We start from the raw sequence: 22,202 nt of genomic DNA on the forward strand, positions 1-22,202 counted from the left end.
CATAAAGGGGCATGTATCTATGAAGAAATGTAGGGAGTAGTAATTAATACTAGTTGATTACACTACTTTCATTTGTCTTCCTCTTCCTTGGCATAGAATAGCTAAGAGATGCCGCTAGGCAAGAAGAGCTATCTCTCATAAGTTGGCAAAGACTGCAGCTGTATCTGGAGTGTCAATTTTTAGGACAGGACATAGGAGGCACAAAAGCCCCCTATTTTCATTCAGAAGTGATTAAAAGAAAGTTTCTTTCATAATATAAATTTTCTAATTTTAAAACTTTATATAGCCTCTTAATCTTGAATCAGTTTGACAGCAAAATTTATGAAAAGAACTCATCTTAAAGCTTTTGCCATTCTGTTGGTTTCTGCCCGACCTTCTGCAGTTATGTCTTAAGTTTTCAGTCATGCTTCATCTTGTCCTTGTCATTTCTGCTCTCACAGTGTTCCCTTCTCTTTCTCGTCTCTTTGCAAATCTAGAGTCATTCCAGCAAAGGCCACTCTCTCCAAAAGAATTTTTGTCCATAAGTAGGCATAGGAGTCAACTCTAGCTGCACCAGCAGAGCAGATTAGGGCTTATTTGTATGCCTATTAAAGATTGAGGGTAACTAGTATGTAAAAATATATCAGTGACACATAGTAGAATCATCTTGTTGCAAAGAAAAAAAATGGACATGTCAAGTAATTTGCTAAAGCACAAAATTAGGTCATCAACTTCGAATTTTTAACTCCTGATTCTTTGCTTTGTCCCTTCTGCTTTCCTGTTTAAAAACAGTGTTACATGAATCAAGTTTCCTCTTTTGGTATAATTGTCTGTGTCTGAGAGATATACATTCCATTACTACCACTGCCTCCAGGGAAGTATAAAACAAAAGAGAATGCAGAACTAGACAGAGTAAAGGATTTAACTATATAACTCTGGTAATTGCAGTATTTAATTTTAAATGAGTGACTGTGTTAAAAAGCATTTAAAGTTAAGCTAGATCACTGGAAAGTAAGTTGGATCTTCAAGAAGTTTTTAAGTCTTAGAATATTTTCTAAATTTTTTTAACTTAAGTAATTTAAGCAAAAATTTTTATTTAAAGTTTGATTTTAAATAAAAAATTTATTTTAAAAAAGTCAGGGCATTTTTATTTATTGTCAAAACTTGGATTTTCTGCTTGTTTTGGTTTGGTTTCGTTTGGTTTTTTTATGTCACAAGCCTTATAGGACTGCATGACTCTCTAAACTATGAGCATGTTCAACATTAATAAAATTAAAATGTAAAGTAAGAGAGAATGAGCAGGAGTACAACCTTAAGAAATTCCTACATTTACCAGGGCAGGTAGAAGGAAAGATTCCGTAAAAGAAATGGTCAAAGGGATAGGTAGACCAGAATAAGTAATTCACAGGACCCAAAAAAGGGAAGAGATTCACAGTTTATAGTAGCAGGTGCTTCATGGGTTGTAAGAGCATGAGGACTATGAAAAAACCTTTAGATTTGATGATTCATGGTTAACTGTAAGAAGAGTTGAGTCAGTAGAGTGGTAGGCAATAGAAGTTAATGCTACATGGAATTGAGAAAATGAAAATAAGTGAAGACTGTTACTCTTTTAGTGGCTTAAGAAGTAAAAGAGGGTGGCTCAGTCAGTTAAGTGGCTACCTTCAGCTCAGGTCATGATCCCAGGGTCCTGGGATCAAGCCCCACATCGGGCTCCCTGCTCAGTGGGAGCCTGCTTCTCCCTCTCCTCCCGGCTTGTGCTCTATCTTGCTGTCTCTGTCACTCTCTCTCTCTCAAATAAATAAATAAAATCTTTTAAAAAAAGAAGTAAAAGAAAGATGGAAAGCATAGACAGTAGCTTAGGAGAGCATCAGAGCAAGAAAAACCATACTTTAGTACTTATGTGCCAGTTGGGATGTTTTTCTCATTGTGTGTTTAACTGCTTACACCTCCCTTGACTATATGTCCTTTTTACTACCCTGTGATGAATAGGAGGTACCCATATAGCACTTCTGCTGCATACCCAAGTATGGTTTTATCAAGAAAAGGCATTTATGGGTTATTAAAGAGTTGCAAGCCATACTAACTGCTTTTTTCATGGAACCATTTTTACTTAAAGAATAACTAATAGATAAGCTTTCATTATTGAGACATGGGTATTTGGCAGACATTTTCTTGAAAATGAATGATACAAGCCTATCTCTTCAAGGTGAACAACTGATGGTATTTGTTGTCAAAGATCAAATTTGAGCTTTCAAGCAAAAATTAGAATTTGGAAAAAATTGTATGTACCACCATAAGAGCTCCCCCAAAGTAAAGACTTTTCTGATGAGATCAGTGGTAATATTAACAGTTGTGATTTTTTTTTTTTAGTTGGTACAATGAAAAGTATCACCATCTGAAAGATCTTTGTAACTCAGTGAACTAATATCTTCCAAATGACCAGTGCAGGATATGATCAAGTCACATGTGGGTAAAAGTCCCATTCAGAGGCAAGATAGACAGATTTTAATGTAACATAGTATGACGAGTTGATTGATACGGTTTCACATTCCGTATTGCAACTTGAGAAACTACGTTTTGTCAAGTTTTGGAATAGTATCAAAGAAAAATATTTACAATTATCTGAAAAGGGTATTACAGTACTCCTCCTTTTTCTACCTACATAATGGAATGAGGCCAGATTTTCTTCATATGCTTCAATTAAAACATTGCATTCAATTGAATACAGAAGTATATGTGAGAATCCAGTTCAGTACTATGAAGCCAGACATTAAAGAAATTTGAAAATATGGGAAAGTGTCACTCTTCTTACTAAGAATTTCTTTTTTAAAGATTTTATTTATTTATTTATTTGAGAGAGAGTGCAGAGCAGAGGAAGAGGAAGAGAGAATCTGAAGCAGACTCAGTGCTGAGCACAGAGCCCCACAACCCCAATCATGACCTGACCTGAAACCAGGAGTCAGATGCTTAACCGACTGAGCCACCCAGGAACCCCAAGAATATTTTTTAATATAAGGTTCTTTGTTTCATAAAAGATGTTATTTAGATTACCACATAATAGTTGGTTATTTTCAAATGAATACTTTAATTTTTTCTCTCTTTTAATTGCTAATATCAGTAGATATAACCCACATAAATAAAAGCTCTTTGGGATCTCAGTAATTTTTAAGAGTATAGAGGAGTCCTGAGACCAAAAATTTGAGAACTGCTGCCCTAAAGTATTATTTAGATGTCAGCTAAACAAGCTGAAATTCACCCATATTTTTTAAGTCATAAATGTTGATAAAATTTAAATGCCACAATAATCTTAGTGCTTTTCTCTCATACAGTTAGGTGCTTTCTCAGTTGAAGGTTATAACAAATGATGGCAGATAATTTTAGGATTTTTCTAGTATTTTTCTAATTTTAAAAGAAAACCAAAGTTAAAGGAATAAAGGTTATGCATGACAACTTTGCATAAAGAATATTCCGGTATTTGCCTATTAAAATATTTGTTGTTTCAAAATTCCGTCACTTAATTGCAAATGTCTTGATCCTTTTCAGAATGTTACCTTATGGTTGTCTGTCAATTGGTGACTGTGTGGGACTTATTGAGGTGGTGCGAAATTCTCACACGATTATGCAGATTCAGTGCAAAGGTGGTCTGAAAGGCGCTCTGCAGTTCAACAGCCACACACTCCATCAGTGGCTCAAAGACAAGAACAAAGGAGAAATGTGAGTCTGTTAGTCTTTTTTCCCTATGTCAATCAAAGGTTTTGTTAGACGGGTCTTTGAATGGTTGCGTACATTTCTCTTGAGACCATAGAAAACATTTGTACTTACTTTGGGAAAAAAATATGCTTACCTTTTGAAATATTTGAGATTTTGTGTTTGAATGATCAGAATTACTTATAATTTTGGTGAATCCCTATTTACCCAACTTATACATTCAATTTTAGGTATCGAAAATGTGTTTTTCTGCTTATTCTTTTTTTTCAAGGTCAACATTGAACATTTCAAAATTTACTTCTGATTCATTGTTAAAATGATTAGAAGAAAATTTTTTTCATGACACCTGCAGTATTTTTTCACCATAATAAGACTTATGCTTTAGTCAGAGGATATCCAGAAATGTCCTTTCTACCTCAAATCTTTGGACATAATTACTTCCTCTTCTTAATGTCAGTGATTGTTTTCACTCTTCAGTACAGACTTTGACCATCTTTTCCCCATTTGGACTGGATTACTCTATATGACCACACTACTCATTAAGTGTTTATTTCTTCTTTATAGATATGATGCAGCCATTGACCTGTTCACACGTTCATGTGCTGGTTATTGTGTTGCTACCTTCATTCTGGGCATTGGAGATCGTCACAATAGTAACATCATGGTTAAAGATGATGGACAAGTAATAGCCTTCTCTTTTTAAGATGTTTTCACATTCTTAAATTTATTAATTCAGGATATTGTACTTCTGCATTTGTCAAGCTATAATATAATTCTTTATTTTTGAAAGCTGTTTCATATAGATTTTGGACACTTTTTGGATCACAAGAAGAAAAAATTTGGTTATAAACGGGAACGTGTGCCATTTGTTTTGACACAAGATTTCTTAATAGTGATTAGTAAAGGAGCCCAAGAATGCACAAAGACAAGAGAATTTGAGAGGTAAGTTCAAGAAATCAAAAATACAAAGTACAAAATTCTTGCTGCTCTATCAAAAGTAATTGGTATTTTTCAAGCAATTTAAAATATGTTTTATTAACATTCTGGCCTGAGCATTTTAATGTATTTGTTTATTCTTGTTTTATTGTATTTATTTTTAATGCTATGAAGAAAAATGGAAAGAAAAACCAATTTATTAATGAAGGCCTGAAATGATTTAAGGCCTAAGAAAGTGATTCTTAAACTTCTTAATATATTAAAGGTTTTTATTTACTACTGTTTAAATATTGGACTACACCTTCTGTATACTGATAAATAATGTATAGTGCTTAAGACAATATTTTTTAGTCCTACAATTTGAGGAAATCAGTCAGCTATAATTACCACATTTATTTATAATTTTTCCGACCGCTTTCTGGTATATAATCAGTCTATCTTAAACCTTAAAGTACGTTCAGAAACCCTGTATAAAATTCCATTTTATCTGCAACTCTGTCCTGGCCCTAGCCTAAATCCTAAAGGCTTTAGTATGGACCAGTTCTTACATTTAATAAATCCTTAGTAAACTGCTGATGTACCAGGCATTATCCTAAGGTGCTGGTGATAAAGCAGTAAACGGAATCCTTATGGACTAATGGAGTTTACATTCTAGTGTGGGGTAAAGAAAACAGAAAGTGTTGGTAAGGGGAATGGGAGAGCAAGGCTGTTTCTTATACGTTTGCCCAAGAAGACCTCTCTAATGATGTGACATTTGAGCAGAGACCTCAAGGTATGAACCCCATTTGCTCCATACTGATCAAACTATTCTTATTACTTATAGGTTTCAGGAGATGTGTTACAAGGCTTATCTAGCTATTCGGCAGCATGCCAATCTCTTCATAAATCTTTTCTCAATGATGCTTGGCTCTGGAATGCCAGAACTACAATCTTTTGATGATATTGCATACATTCGAAAGACCCTAGCTTTAGATAAAACTGAACAAGAGGCTTTGGAATATTTCATGAAACAAATGAATGATGCACATCATGGTGGCTGGACAACAAAAATGGATTGGATCTTCCACACAATTAAGCAGCATGCTTTGAACTGAAATGATAACTGAGAAACCGAAAGCTCATTATCTGGATTCTATACTGCACTGTTAATAACTGTCAACAGGCAAAGACTGATTGCATAGGAATTGCACAATCCGTGAACAGCATTAGAATTTACACAAGAACAGAAATAAAATACTATATAATTTAAATAATGTAAACGCAAACAGGGTTTGAGAGCACTAAACTAGTTCATTTCAAAATTAAGCTTTAGAATAATGCGCAATTTCATGTTATGCCTTAAGTCCAAAAAGGTAAACTTTGAAGATTGTTTGTATCTTTTTTTAAAAAAGAAAACAAAACAAAAAAACCCCAAAATATATAGAAATGATGGAGAAGGAAAAAGAATGATGTTCTTTTTTTGTCTTGCAAATGTTCTATGTTTTGAAATTGTGGACACAACAAAGTCTATTATGGCATTAGGTCCAAGGAAACTGAAGTTTGGTGTTAAATTACATTGAGATTAGAAAATAATGAAGATTTCTTATTTTTCCATTGCTGTTCAATTTATAGTTTGAAGTGGGTTTTTTGACTCCTTGTTTAATGAAGAAAAAATGTTTGGGGTGGAAGGGACTCTTGAGATTTCACCAGAGACTTTTCCTTTTTAATAAATCAAACTTTTGATGATTTGGGGTCTTATCTGCAAAGTTTTGGAAGCAGTCACAAATGAGACCTGTTATAAGGTGGTGTTTTTGGGTTTTTTTCTGGACAGTATTTACAAGAATCTGATTCTTATTTCCCAGGGAAATTCTGGGCTCCCACAAAGTACAATAATCATCAGAGAGAAAGAATGAGCAGGACTAGTTCTTGCTCCAGAATTGTACAGTATTCACCGTAGGATGATTTTTTTTTCTCCTTTTGCAATTGAATTGAATACATTTTTCATGCATGTTTCCAGAAAATAGAAGTGAGTATTAATGTTATTAAAAAAGATTATTTTTTTTATTAAAGGCTATTTATATTATAGAAACTATCATTAATATATATTCTTTATTTACATGATCTGTCCCATAGTCATGCATTGTTTGCACCCCAAATTTTTTATTGTTCGTAGCAGCATGGTCAGCTTTCCTCTTGGTCTGTGGGTGAGGCTCAGGCACTATCCCATTTATACCAGTGACAAGTGTATAACTGCATAAGGAAAACAGATTAAAGTTCATCCTCTTTAGTTTTATTTCTTTCTGTTTTCATATGACTCCCCCATTTTCCATCTTCTTTTATAGTCGATAATGCCTCAGTCAGGAAACTAGTTACCAAAATTAACACAATATAGAGTATCTTCCTGATTGCTTCAACCCCTCTACCAAGGTATGCTCATGAATAATACTTTATAATATGGGGGAATAGAAACCATGAACTTTTTACCTTTTTAGGCTATTTATGCAATATCTGGATAATAAAAGTAGGACCTTAAACCATTTTAAGATCATGTCCCATTTCCAAGCTATTAGGGCTCACTGTCCAACTTTATTAAATTGCATTTGAGTGCAGGATACATTCTTAAACACTTTGGAAAACATTAACTGAAGGTGTAGGGGCTAATGCTAATCACCACTCTAGAATCTCATATTTTATTCAGTATTTGAAATGGATGATTAATGCCCTAGGAAATAGCTTTAGCAAATGTCCAGGTGCCACACCAGAAAAAGTGCAATAATTTACTGACAGTTTTCTAGATTAGGCATATTATTGGAATACAAAACTCTATAAAAAGTGCACATTATATACTCTAGTAAAACAGCATCACTTAAACTATATTCATTTATGAAATCAGTTACCTATAATAGAAGTCTTGAATAGTAAACAAGGGACTCTAATACAAATACTCTTAATATTTGGCTATTTTAGAGCCCTTAAAGGGCCTAATTATTGGAGACTTAGGTACTAAAGCATGTATATAGTATTGCCAACAAAAAAAATAAATTCGAAGATTAGGGGAACTTATTTCTGTAAACTGTCTTGGAATAGTTAAGAAGAATTTAAACTCCCATTTTAAGCAGGAAGCCAAATAGATTCTTTTGCAGATGTAGATTTCATAACTTATTAAAACTTCTTTAACATTTTGTGCCTTTTAGATATATTCAGTTAATACATACTAACATCCCAGTCTTTTCTATATCAGGGATTAATTACAGGAAAACTTAATGAAATGGTACAAATCTGAAACTCTGATGGTGGAAACTGAAGAATTTAAGAGAGAACAGCATTTACCCAAGTGCCAAAAAAGCTTTGAGCTTCCTTGCACAAAATTTACATGATTTTTGCATGTCTCACATCAGTCCAGCTAGTCCTCTTCCCCTGGGACCTCTCCACGATTAAAACACAGCCCCATAGCTTATTTCTTCTTTTACATTTATTTTCAACAGTTATTACAACCAAGTTAATTCTATTTGAAGAGGTGTAGACAAATTTTACAAAGAATGTAGATTAAGTGATATAGCTAAAAGCAAAGCAAATTTTAAATGAATCCAAGCAGAGTTTAAGCAAACAACATTAAAAATAAGAAAAAAGGCTCAGGTAGTGCTCAGAAGGCAAAGAATCAAAAATTGAATGCTACATGGGGTGACTAGGCTGTCAAGTCAGTGGTAAGCTGTTTCCAGGTACTTCAGTGTCCTTTCACTTCCATGGATTGGTCAGTTCCTGTGGCCAACCATCTTTATCATTGAATGTGGTATAACTAACTTGACTTTACGGTTTCATTTGGTCACTTGAGAAATAGTTCCTTCAATGACTATTTTGGAGGAAAAAAAGAAAAACCAAGCAGGTTTAAAGAAAATAAAACCTAATTTTAAACACATTCTACTAAGGTATAATCTGAAAATCATGTTTTAACTTTTTATCATATTCTCAGTATACAAAATCATTTCTTTTGAAGATTTTTAGACTGCTGTTAATTTGAAATCTGTTAATCATATTGTAGAATTTGGTTTTTAAAAAAGATGTTTCTAATTGGATTTTTTAAAGAAGAATGGAATTTGGTCACTATTTTATGATAGAACCTAAGCTTTCTGTGGTTCTTAGTGTCCTCTGTAAAACTCAGTGTCAAAGGAATCAACTTTGAGGTTTTCCCTTCTAATCTGCTTTATATTAAGCCCTTTAGGAAATGGGAACCTGGTGAATATACAATGAATTGTAAAATATTTTAATGTGTAATTTTTTCAACTGTGAAACTGAATATTGGTTTTTTTGATGAAAACAGCTGCTGATAAAGTATTTTGTGTAAAGTGTAGTTCTTATTAATCAGGAAAATAATCAATGACTTGATTAGAATGTATATACCCTCTTGGATTTTATTTTCAGTGGATTGGTGATTTTCACATAGGTAAAACACAGTCCATCTGTATTCTTTTTCCATCAAAAATTGAGAGATTTAACATAAAAAAAATTACGAGCAGCCTATCTATTTTAAAGGAACCATGGAAATTTCACAGCACATAAACTTGGATTTGTTTCTTAATGATTTTGTAAATCCATGTAATTCATATTCTGACCAATAGCCCATGCTTGCCAACTCTTTGAAAAAATTGGATTTCCATCATTATTTTAAAGCCAGCTAACAGGTTAACTTTTTCTGAATGTTTTAACTTTCTTTTGTTTCTGTGTCTGCACAAACTGCAGACCTGGGCTGGACCCACACACTCAGAATCCACCTTAAAAATCAATTTTGATGTCCAAGACATCCCTAAAATATTTCAGTTTAAAGACCATATGTGGTGTTAATGGATTGTGGTGCTTCTACTATTTAAAAACAACTTCATACTTCAGATGTTTTTGAGAAGAGGGGAATGTTGAAGGAGGGAACAGAACAGGGAGGAGTTGTTTGAATGAATCACATTCTTCATATCCATCCTGCTCAGAAGGGGCACTTCTAAAGGAAGCCTTAGATGGAGCCTTCTAAGAGAAGGCCGAATGTTGTGAGTATATTGTGCATACCATGAGGGAACTAACTCTTCATCAGGGATGGGATTGTGAAGGCTGAACTATAAAACTCAGCACTGACGGGATCTTTAGATAACAATTCTTGGTGACAGAGTAATACAGCTGGGCTGTTTTTTAAAATATAAACACAAACCATTTTTATTTTTTAATTATTACATTAAAATTATAAGTGTATTTTATGTGCCATGGCCTGGGAAGCCTTTTTTTCTTTTCTCTCAAAAGCTACTTTCACTTTCTGAAAAGATTATGGGGTTTAGCTCAAGATAACTACAGTCCTGATAAAATTGGATTGGTAACTCTACCTCAGAAGGTTAATAAGAAAAAATAAATAAATGAGTCACAATTCAGTGCTTCAGGCTCTTACGTTACAGAAATTTCCAGAGCACTGTAGTTGAGACGTATAAAAAGTCAGAGTTGGCATGCCTTATTTTTAATGGCATTGGAGACTTGAGAAAAATTTTCAGTTAAAATTTAATCCTTGCTCCAGCCACGGAAAAGGCTGTAGCTCCAGGAGGCTTATGGTACTAGGTTCTTGAATTCGGCATTCGAAATTAGTTGTGTTCTCTTTTCTTTATTATTAGTGAAATTAGTGTGTGTATATTTGCGAACATTTCTATTTGTGTACACACTGCTTGCTAGCCCTGGTCAAGAGGCATCTTTTATAAAAGGTGTAAACATCAGGTTCTAAAGTTCAAAAGTGTTTAGAATTTATTAGGAGTTTCCCAAGTTGGGATGTTAGTTTTTAAATAAGCTTATTTCATCCGAGTATTCCACTTGATTAAGGTTTCACACTTCCTTTTTATTCATGAAGCGCCATTCTTTTTCCTTAGTTTTAGACATGTTAATATTACAGCCATGCTAGTTAGCATAAAGTGACAGTTATGAGCCATAAGGAAATTTTCTGACTTAATTTTTACACAACTACATATGAGTTTTAGTAGAGGGTTGGGGGCGGTTGGGGGGGGGTGGGAATCAGTCCATTGTACGTTTAGTGTAGTTTAGGTAACTGATTTTCACTACCAGCAGTAGACTCCATTCTTCACGTTGGTAAGTATGGAAAGGTTTTTTTTTAATGCATTTTGTAAGCCAGTTAAGTCTATAAATCTATCTGAAACCTTATTTAATCTGTCACTACAATAATTTTGTGGTTATGCTAAGAGCCATGTATATTTTTAGGTGATTCTTACTTTTGTTCCTCCTTCTGAGTAAGCAAGGAGGCAGAAAACTTTCATTGTTTTATATTTTCTCAAAATATCTTTAATAAGACTAAACTTCTTAATTCTAGTATGAATTTCCAAATGTGTCATGATCTATCAATTTCATAAGAAAAAGCCCCTTATCTGTTTTAATTTTTGTTCCAAAGAGTGGTTGGAGGGCTTGGACTTCATGTGGTTTCTAGAAATGTTTTTGGCTATGGAACTTAAGTTTCAAATACAATTAATAATTTCAATGTGACTTAGTCCTCGGGCTTAATTGGGTTGAATAAAATCTAAAAGAATATATCCTTTTGGAACCTAACACTTTTAATATCTTGGAGAATGTGGCCCTACCAAAAGAAGACTACTAACACATCAAATGTTGACTTTGGAAGCTTCCAGAAGAAGCCCCCACCACCCTTTTTTGGCCCCTTTTATTGTAGCAAATCTGTTTCTCTATATTTTGTCATTCTATGAATTGAAGTCCTATGGTATAATGCATTCGTTAGGAGAAAAATGTTTTTAAAAATGTTCTTTTAATGATGGCCCCGAAAGTATTTGACACAGCAAGATGCATGTGTTATTGTACTGAGAATATAGAATAATACAGTGTCACTAAATTTAAGACCGCTTCCCAGTCTTGCTGTTCCTAGCAAGAAGTTTGGCCTGTGACTGCACTTACTGTTTGTGCTCATCAGAAACTGTCAATGTCTGCTTTTCTTTTAACTTTGCAGTCTGTAACCTCACGCTGTTTATTAAAAAAAGAAAAAGAAAAAAATGACTTGTGTCCAAACAATCCTTAGTGTACTATGTATTTTAAACAACAACAACAAAAAAGTGATAATTATATTTTGCCTTTTTTTGAATACTTAAAAGCAAACCGGTGTTGCTAATAATCAGAATTTAGCTGAACTTGAGTTCTTACCAATAATGACTAAGAATAGTTGATTAAAAACCTGAAACTATTATGCCTTAAAAGCCAATTTTTCTGCCCCAGTAAAGTGATGAATATTGAGAGAAATATCTGTTTGAATTTTAACTTCCTTTAAGTATAAGGAATTACGTGTTTGTATTTCAAGCAAAAATACATGTATACACATAAACGTATGAATGTGTTTGTCTATATGCAGACAGAAGTCAGTTAAAGACCAGAACCTATAAGTGAGGTTAGGCTAGAAGCAAACTGGTTTTGCTTTCAGTTATCATAAACTTTGCAAAAGGGGAGTCTGGGCTTTTCTTGAACCAGTAACACATGTGGACATTGATACTTTGTACTTCTAAGCAATTAACAGCAAGTAATAGCTTAAATTTTGTTTCTTTGCCAAATGGTTTGCATGACTTTGAATTAACATTGTTCTAAATTGACTTTGTTCTCCAAGCATAATGTCTCTCTTTCCTGAGATGAGATTAGGAGATGAACCAAGTAGCCGCACTCTGTGAGTGGAAAACTGTAGTAATTGAAACATTTCAGGTTTCACACTTCCACTTTTTAGGTTTTAAATCAGTGATTTTGAATTTGTTAGGAGAAAAATCCCAAGAATTGCACGTTGTTAGATGCGTATCAAACTAAGAAATGGACTAAGACGTGCCCTTAAGTAATCTATAGACTCTCAATTTGCAAAATGATTTAAAATATGTATGCATACATCTATTTTATTTCAGGAAAGTCTTTGGTATACAAAATAATTTACCACAACCTCTTAAACAGCATGTTCTGGACCTTAAATGTATATTATATTTAGTCAAGAGAAGGTGGGAAGGAATCCTCTTCTCCAGCTCCCTACACTAGCCATTTTAACCAGCTGTTCAATGAAAGGTACCAAGGCTGACTGAATTTTATTTTTTAATAAGAATTGTATATATTTAAGGTGTACAGTATGATTTGATATTCATGTATAGTGAATAATTATAGTCAAGCTAATCAATGTATCATCTCCTCACCTAGTTACCTTTTGTGTGTGTATATCTGTGTGATGAGACCACCTGAAATCTACTTTTGTAGCAAAGTTCCAGTACTCAAGATAGTATTCTTGCCATCGTCTTCATGCTGTACATGAGATCTCTAGACTTACTCATCTTATAACAGAGTTTGTACACTTTAATTAACATCTCCCCATTTCCCCAACGCCCAGTAATCACCATCCTATTCTATGTGTATCCTACTCTGCTTCTATGTATTTGACATTTTTGGATTCCACATATAAGGGAAATGCAGGTTTTTTCCCTTTCTGTGTCTGACTTAACATAATGCCCTCTGGGTTTGTCCATGTCATTGCAAATGGCAGGATCTCCTTTTTTAAGTCTGAATAATATTCCATTGTATGTAAATACATACCTCATGTATATGTGTGTTCAGTGTGTGTGTGTAAGATCACAATTTATTCATCTGTTGATGGACACATATCTTGGCTATTGTCAATGATGCTCCACTGAACTGGGGAGCACAGATTATCTCTTGGAGGTACTGATTTCATTTCCTTTGGGTATATACCCAAAAGAGGGATAAGGCTGGCTGAATATTGAAACTTAGCAAACAATTTTTTATCTACTAACATTTTTGAGCACTTTCACTAGATGCCAGAAATTGAGCGAGGTGTTTTACATACTCTACCTTGTTTATTCCTTAACCCCATGAAGGAAGAGATTATCCTCATTTTCTAAATGAGAAGAGAAAGGCGTGAACCTTCATTTCGGTTCAGCTGAATTGCCCAAGGATACATACCTGAAAAGGTGTAATTATGGCCTACAAATTCACATAAAATTCTCTGAGACACATGTTTTTTTCTACCATTCCACACTCGAAAGAGGAGAAAGCACCAAAATTGTTCATTACTTGTCAAGTCAATATTGCTCTAATTATCCAGTCTATTTAGTCATTTGTGACTTGAAATTCACTGCGGAAAGGCATAATAATTGACTTAGAAGCAAAATTTCTGTTTTGATTACATCTGCATATAAAAGTTGCTTCAAAAGTCTCATTCTTTCTATTGTCCGTGATGTATGACTTTGTAGTAAAATTTAAAGATACTTTAAGGCACATAGGTTTTCAGAACAAACTCTGTTTTCAGCTCCTATTCAGCTTACTCTGGAAAGCACTTGTTGGGAGAGCCTTGTGACATTCATTAGTTAATAACCACGTTGAGTCATTAATTAAAGTATGGACATTTGCTGACTATCCACGTGGGACTTGTCTACAATGCGGATCATCTGACATGAATGTTAAATTCCATCCAGTACAGCCTCTCCCCGCTTCACATTTCTGGCCGTCTCTCCCACTCCCACCAGAATGTGCACAAAGAATAAAATGAGCTTATGGAAAGCGTAATTAACTAGAAAAATGTGGCTGAAAGCAAAATTACATGGTACATGGCAAGGTTAAGTATGAATAGCTCTAAACTTAGCGAATTTGCTAGGCAGCTGCTTTCTTCCTTTATCATGAATGGGGAGGTAGAATGGTAGGCCCACATTTTTTTGAAGTTATCAGATTATTCTCTTCCGAACAGTGAATGACTTGCTCTTCACCAAGATTGTTTTGAGAAATACTTTGATGTGAACTCTGTTGCCGACAGCGAGGCTGGTTGTTCAGTGGTCAGTAGTAGGTAGATGCCCTCATCATGTACTCCACACCGACGGGTTCCACGAGAGCCGAAATTAGATCAAGCACAGCTACCTGGAGCCCATGTTGCCATGAAGGAACAAAAGTGCTGCTTTGGCTCACGTGGAAAGAAATGTGGGGTAGAGGAAAAGTTTGTGTGTATTTATAGAATAGATGGAATACATAATGAGGCTTTTTAAAAATGTTGTTTCCCATGTGAAATATCATACTTAATTTGAATTGCCTCTACATGGTTAGTCTGCAAGCAGGCACCATTAGGTCCTCAGGCGCAAAAATTGCCAAGCATCCGAAGGCCAAAAGTGCTCAATTAATCTGGCCACCATCGTGAGATTTCTCTGCCCCTTTCTTGGCTCCTCCCCACACTCCACAGTTTGAATCGATGCTGTTCCATATAAGGTACTTTGCCACCTACCTCATCTCTGTGTGCAGTGCTATATTTCTCACACAGTAGAGACAGGTACTGTGTTAATCTCACCATGCCAACAATCAGGGCACCACCTAGCAGAGTCAGCGCTGGCCAGAATAAACAGTAGAAGATAAACATTTGGTCGTACTTTTTTATGAGAATGACATCTTCAAATTGGCTCTCTGGACTGTAGAAACATGAAAAGGGTGTCCCATTTTTGTGATCGAAGAATTCCTTTATGTCCAGAGCACTGTTGAGCAAGTCACTCCTGTCTTGGTGGCCTTTGGGTGTGTAAAAGCACTAGGAATATGGAGGAGGAAGAAAGATGAGGACACTGTCCCCAAACCAAGCATTTAAACAACAGTTTTAATTCTCAAAGAGCTTCAAACTGAAGCTATTCGTGGAGAGTTTCAATCTCAGAAGGTGATGAAACCTGTTGCAGAGCTCATAGGGAAGGGTGGGCAGGAGGGCACCAAGTGAAATGGCCATTTCCAGGCACTAAGCAGAAATGTGGGAAGGAATTCTTTAAAATACAGACATTGCTGAAGAGGCAGTGACCAGCTTCATAAGGACCATGCTCCCTCCACATACAGGCACTCGGTCTTTGTCCATTCAACAAATATCTATTGAACTCACCATGTGCTTTCAACACCTATGAATGCCTCTAGCCTAGTTGTCTTGATTTCCCATAGTAAAATCTTTCCCTAAAGGGTAGCATGTTGTGACTTCTGCCCTAGGCCCACAGAGAGGGGTCCTACATAGGTTTTGGTTCCTGGAAGGCAGAACCAGTGAAGGGATCTGTCAGCTGGTGATTTTTTTTTTTTTTTTTCCAAAAAAGCTTGAGGTTTTTCAGCATATCCACTAGGCATCCATAACACTGGGCTTAGGGCCTACAGAAATGTTTGAGACCTTAAAAATTATTGCATCCAAAACAGAAAAGAGAAATCATCAGATGGATTAGTGCCTAAGTAAAGACAACAAAGTATAGCATGTCAACTAATCTAATACAACCTAATTTTCATAGTTAGGTGTAAATATACACTAAAAACATATGAACCAATTTAATAACCTATTAAAATCAAAATTATAATAATTCTTTAAATTTCTTTGATAAGAAAAATTGTTTACTTGATTTAAGGTGGGTTGTGAGTACATTTTAACATTTTTGATACGATGGAGAGTGGGACCTCCAAAAGTAAGACTGCCCACAAATGACTCTGTTCACTGGCTCAGCCTGTAAATTCTAGACACCAGTTTGTGAAATTGGAATAATTCCTTTCCATTCTATATACCCCATTTTTTCCTCAAGAATGCTTTTAGCTTCCTTTATCCTGATTAGACCACCATAGAAGCGTTCACTGGAGGGAAACAGCTTTATCCCCAGAGATGGTCCTGGGGACTGCACTCCGCTGGGGACAGTCTGGCATGGAAGGAAGGCTATAATTAGAACTCTTTAATTACATGAACTTTACATTACCTTGGAGTTTATCTGGACAGCTTCTTCATTATAATGTAGGAGAGTTTCTGACCTGAATGCGTGAGGTTCACAAACACCTGAAGACATGGGTACTTGCCCTGGCCTCGGCAGTCCACACCACAGGTGAAAGCACAGTCTATCCAGTCATCCATGATATGAGTGTGGATGATAGTGCAGTTTGATTCTTCTCTCTGAGTGCTTCAGTTGGAAAAAAAAATTATCTTCACCCTCTATAAATTTAGTTTTATATTTCTCTCTTTTTTTAAGAGAGAGAGAGAGCAAGTGGAGAGAGGGGCAAAGGGAGAGGGGGAGAGAGAATCTCAAGCCGACTCCATGCCCAGAGCAGAACTTAATACAGGGGTCCATCTCAAGACCCCAAGATCATGATCTGAGCCGAATCCAAAGTCAAATGCTCAACCAACTGAGCCACTCAGGGGCCCCTAGTTTTATATTTCTAATGTGATAACCCAAGGCATTTGTCTATTTCAAGGTAATGTAGAACCATTACAGAAGGTACATAAGGGTTAGGGAACATGGAGAACATTGAGAAAGGGGATAAACAGCAAATTGCTAAATTTCATCTCAATTATGACCCTCTTGGCATATTTCTCAATGCACCAACCTTTGGATCAATGGTTTTCAAACTTCAGAATCACCTGAGCAAGTTTGTTAGAGTGAAGAATTTGTGGATTCTATGGCTTCACTCCTAGGGATTTGGGTTCAGTTGATTTGAGTTGAAGCCCAAGAATCTATATTTAGCTGTATTTAAGATGCAGGTATTTGGCAAGCCATGCTTTGACAGATATTACTGTAACCACATACTCAGAAATCTCATCCTCTTTCATGCCTCATCATCTCAAGATTGTCCTGATAGAAATGTGCCTTTGGAAGGGGTCCAACCACAGTCATTGTGGCCCTTGGTCAATATAGCTTAGTAACAATGTACAATTCCATATACTCTCTCTACTTCCAAAGAGCAAATAGAAATCATAGAAGGAATGTCTCATTCAAAAGTTTACTATGTTTTGGGGCACCTGGGTGGCTCAGTCGTTAAGTGACTGCCTTCAGCTCAGGTCATGATCCCAGGGTCCCGGGATTGAGCCCCACATCGGACTCCCTGCTCAGTGGGAAGCCTGCTTCTCCCTCTCCCACTCCCTCTGCTTGTGTTCCCTCTCTCACTGGGTCTCTCTCTGTCAAATAAATAAAATCTTAAAAAAAAAAAAGCTTACTATGTTTTTACTATCAGTAAGTTCCTTGAGGTTAGGGGATACATCCTATTCATCTTTATGTTGCTCAAAGCATGAAGCACCATGCCTCCCACATAGTAGAGGCTCAATAAGTTACACTGAATTAAGTTTTACTTGGAAAACGTTCCTTTGAGAATTTGCACATGTACTACACACACGGAATGTTCTAGGTGCTATGAGAAGTGGTAGACAAAATTCCTGCCCATGACGATTTTGTGGTGGTGTTGAAAAGACAGATATGTATGAAATGATTAGAGGACAAATCTAAGAGTAAATGAACGTGAGAGGAAATGCTTGATTGAATGTACAGGACCAGCCCCTCATGCACCCTCATACATGTAGGTGGGTCCCTGTGTTTATTTCCTGGTGACTTAAACACAAGAAGTGAGATTAGCAAATTCTAAAGTCAATGTTTGAAAACCCTCATTGAAACTAGGTTCACACTGCACTCCCATTGAGATCTTTGGTCATGAGTAAGGATTTTCTTTAATAAACTTGGGAGACGGTGCTGTTTAAAATAATCTCAGGGCCGGGGCATAAAAAAACCACTGGATGGAGCCTAAGAAGAACAAAATATTGGGCGAGTGAGAATACAAATATGGAAAATAAGGTTCTTTTCACAGGTTTAACACTAGCTTGCTTTTTCACAAAATTAAATTCTTTACTTATTTAGACTAAGTATCTTAAAATCATACTTCAGAGTTGCCTGTTTATCTGTGTTAGAACTTAAGCTCTCTGAATTTCCATGCACAAGGACCAGGCCAGGTCTCTCCAGTAGAACCAGGGATGTATTTAGAGCTGAAAACATGAGCGTGTTCTTTCAATAACACTGTGTGTCTGCGTCTACAAGCAGGCAAAGTCCATCATTGGATTGAGAGATGAGAGTCTAAGGGAGTGGGGAAAGGTACGAGCTATCCAGGTCATCTTCTGTGGAGCAAAACCAGTCTGTGAGGTGCCACAAGATCACAAGGCAAGAGACAGAGGAGAACGCATCACTCTTAAGCATCCGCTTAATTACTTTAAGCAAACAATTTCCAGAAATGCTTAGGAAAGTAAAATGTAAATATAAGCCACAGTTTGGCATCAGGTTGTGGAAGGTATCCTTGAACCATCTCCCAAATTATCACATTTTAAAAATAATCTGACCTGGACCTGCACACAAGTGTGTGTGTGTGTGTGTGCGCGCACACTTTATTCAGTTTACATAGATATGTGTAATGTAGCTAGACAGATAGGTAGATATAGATACAGATCTCCCCTCATATATATATATGATGGAGTAATAGGAAAGGGAAGTAGAAAGCTAGAAATCAAGAGTGAGGTACAATCATGTATCCTGCAGACCATAAGTTATGAGAACTGGGCCACAAATTTGGCTCTGAGCTTCCTAGCAGCCAAAGCAATGAAGGAAATACAACTACATAGAAGATTCCTGGTGTCCACTGAATAAAAGCTGGTTGATCAGAAGAACATATTCTCCCAGTGCTAATAGCAGAGGGAAAAATCTCCTGGGCACTTCTAATAGTGGCGCTATGTGCTCTAGCGATGGAGACCTACACATTATTGCCCTAATAATGTAACTTAGGAATGGCAGGAGATGAATCAGATAAGTAACAAAAGCAGGCCACCCACTTCCTATCCTATGACCCTTTTTCTTCACTGAACTCCTAGGCCTCCCTCTCCCCATTCTCCAAACTTTCTATCATTCTTTGGCTAACCAAAGGGAAAGTGTCCCTTGCTTTACCCCTATGCAGTACTGCCCTCCCTCAAAGTACCCCATGTTGTGTAAGCCATCCTCCAAAATTATACAGCTCCTCCCCTGCCCTAATGAAATCTCCCATCTTCCCTATTGCTGCAAACTTCATTTAAGTATTAGGAGGCTAGGAGTCTTATATCAAAATGACAGGCAAGTTCTTTACTGGCTAGGTGAACTTGGGCAAGTTACTTGGCCTTTCTGAGTCTCAGCTTTCTTATTTATAAAAGGAAAATTAAAATGATAATGGTACCATCATAGGTTTGCTATAGACTTAAATAGGATAAAATATAGTATATTTTGGCATATAGTATATGATTGATAAATGATAATTGTTATTAGATGTATTTAATAAGGAAACCAATTAAAACAAAAGGAAGGAAACTAATATTTATTGAGCAACTACTATGTGCTAGACATTGTCAAACTCAAAAAACTCAAATAACTTTTGTTGTGCTCATGTAAAAGACTTAAATTAACTATTCCCTGTGATATCTGCTTGTTTGGGTTTTTTAAAGATTTTATTTATTTATTTGATGGAGAGACAAAGCATGAGCACAAGCAGGGGAGTGGCAGGCAGAGGGAGAGGGAGAAGCAGACTCCCCACTGAGCAGGGAGCCCAATGTGGGGCTTGATCCCAGGACTCTGGGATCATGACCTGAGCCGAAGGTAGACGCTCAACCGACTGAGCCATCCAGGCGCCCCTGATATCTGCTTGTTAAAGGAAGAATTTATTACCTACACGCATATCGAATGTATGGATTAGTTGTTGAAAGTATTTTTCAGATTGAAGAGGGGGAGTGGCCAAGGAATATCTTCGCTTTCTTACCCCGCTTCCTGCCCGCACTGAGAGACAAACAGGTGATTCTATTTTCCCTTAGACAATGATCAGGACGGCTGAAGAAGCCAAAGCCAGCCTCTTCTCTACCTTTGTGCTTGGTCTGATCTGAACTGAAAATTCTGGGTCTCCTTTCTCTGCTTCTTACCTGAGCAAGAAAGGCTTTAGGATGGTGATTCCAAACAAGAAGAACATGAGGACAGAGAAGCCCATCATTGCAAACCCTAGCAGCATGGCTCGGTCCTCTCCAGCGCTGGAGGGCAGCTTCTTGTGCACATCTGGGAGGTCTCCATCATTGTGGTCTATATTTCTATTCCTCCCTGAGGCAAAAAAGGCTGTCCTTTGGAGGAAGTAGGAAGAAGAGATTTCAATAAGCTCATAGAGAAATGGGAACATTTACCAACTCCTGGTGGGTGGAAGGATGATCCCATTTGCCGTCCACCTGAGGGTTGTGATCAGGTTCAGAACAACACAATGAAATCCCATGTTCAGAGCTTGATTAAAAGCCCACCTAAACAAGCTAAAATTATGTGTTATAAAATATAATTAACATAATATTTTTACATATAACGCAACAGTAAGGAAGTCTTTATTTTTTTTTAAGATTTTATGTATTTATTTGACAGAGAGAGAGCACAAGCAGGGGGAGCAGCAGGGCAGAGGGAGATGGAGAAGCAGGCTCCCCACTGAGCAGGGAGCCCGAGCAAGTCTTTAGAGATCTGTTTAATCAAGGGCTAGAAAAGAATTACCTATAAGTAGTTTTCATTTGTGTTATGTAAATAAGTGCTATGAACTTGCTTATCTGTCAGGGATTCTGCACGTTCCCCCTGAAAATAATTTTTACATTCTTTTATGAGTTCCATATGTAAAGAATGACTCAAAAAGTTCAGATTCAGAATTAACAACATCCAGAAATAGTAGGATTTGACTTGTCCTTTTATATTGTTCTTTTTTATGGAAAGGCAGCTTATCTACCATGGGGCTTGGTGGCCCATGGCCAGTCCATTCAGAATAATGAAGGTTTCACTTCTGTCTTCTCTCCCCTCACCCCTCTTCTCCTCCTCTCTGTTCCCTCACAGCTCTGTGTGAATGACCCTACATGTCTCCTCTCCCTCTTTCTGCTCTGTACCAACAAAGGATGTGATTAGTTATTTCACAGTGGGGGTCCAGTGAACAGTCAAGTCCAAAACAAAGGTTGCTAACTGGTGATCCATGGACAGCATCCAGCCCACAGATGTGTTTTGTTGGCCTTCTCGTGTGTTTTTTTAATGTGGGATTAGTTGCTAACACTTTAAAAATTGTGAAATTTCTCATAAAAATGCTGATCACTTTTGGAAAAAAATCATAAGGTCCACGCTCCTGCCTAGGAACAGCTGGCCAAGCTAAGCAGAGGCTGTCCTTATGGACTGGCATGCCTTCTCCTAGTTACCATAGTCCCACCACTTCCTGTGGTCAATGTCATTGATTTGCAGTTCCTTGCTCAGTAGGCATATGAGTCCCAGAGGTATTTCCACTTTAAGAGTCTTAACAAAATCTTAAGCCAAACAAATGCAGTTATAATGGTAGAAACTCAGACACCATCAAACTGCATAAAAAGCTTACTAAAATTTAAAGCCAAGCAAAAACCTTGTAAAGGAAATTGCTAGTTGTTTTCTTCCAAAAGTATATTTTATACTTTATCCCACATCCTTCCCCTTCCTTTCCCTAGCTCCTTTTCTCCCTGGCAACATCTTCAGAATTCAAAGACAGTGAGGGGAATGTCAAGAAATCCACGATGTTCTAGGAGGCTGCAGTGGGAAGCACCAGCCTCAGAGGATGGCAGCACTCCCGGGTTAATATTACTTTGGGAATCAAGGATGTGGTTTGAGGATTTTTAATCTCCTTTGATATTTTATTCACCCTCTATCTTTCCACCCTCAGAGAATGGGCAAGGAAAACAACTTTTTTAATGAAATTTGAGGCAGTACATTTTATAATTCATAAACAAATATGATAAAGAGAAGAGTTTT

At 36.5% G+C, this 22,202-nt stretch overlaps 2 protein-coding genes across 2 annotated transcripts in view; one reads left to right on the forward strand and one right to left on the reverse strand.

Annotated features, from left to right (window-relative positions):
- PIK3CA (phosphatidylinositol-4,5-bisphosphate 3-kinase catalytic subunit alpha) overlaps nucleotides 1-11,604 on the forward strand; it is an 89,863-nt gene extending 78,259 nt beyond the window's left edge. The window contains exons 18-21 of the mRNA XM_034999267.1: nucleotides 3,523-3,693; nucleotides 4,252-4,369; nucleotides 4,478-4,629; nucleotides 5,447-11,604. Coding sequence (XP_034855158.1) covers nucleotides 3,523-3,693; nucleotides 4,252-4,369; nucleotides 4,478-4,629; nucleotides 5,447-5,717 — 712 coding nt within the window. The 3' untranslated portion in view covers nucleotides 5,718-11,604. The remainder of the gene's footprint in view (nucleotides 1-3,522; nucleotides 3,694-4,251; nucleotides 4,370-4,477; nucleotides 4,630-5,446) is intronic.
- Nucleotides 11,605-14,585: 2,981 nt separating this feature from the next.
- KCNMB3 (potassium calcium-activated channel subfamily M regulatory beta subunit 3) lies at nucleotides 14,586-20,762 on the reverse strand. The gene is given in 4 exon segments (XM_034999316.1): nucleotides 14,586-15,178; nucleotides 16,356-16,399; nucleotides 16,402-16,553; nucleotides 20,342-20,762. Coding segments are annotated over 4 exon segments (843 nt in total). The 5' UTR covers nucleotides 20,590-20,762; the 3' UTR covers nucleotides 14,586-14,779.
- Between the last annotated feature and the right edge of the window lie 1,440 nt (nucleotides 20,763-22,202).

The sequence above is a fragment of the Mirounga leonina genome, unplaced genomic scaffold (genome assembly GCF_011800145.1).
Source record: "Mirounga leonina isolate KUSES-001 unplaced genomic scaffold, KU_Mleo_1.0 Mir_115, whole genome shotgun sequence".
Classification (NCBI taxonomy): Eukaryota; Metazoa; Chordata; class Mammalia; order Carnivora; family Phocidae; genus Mirounga; species Mirounga leonina.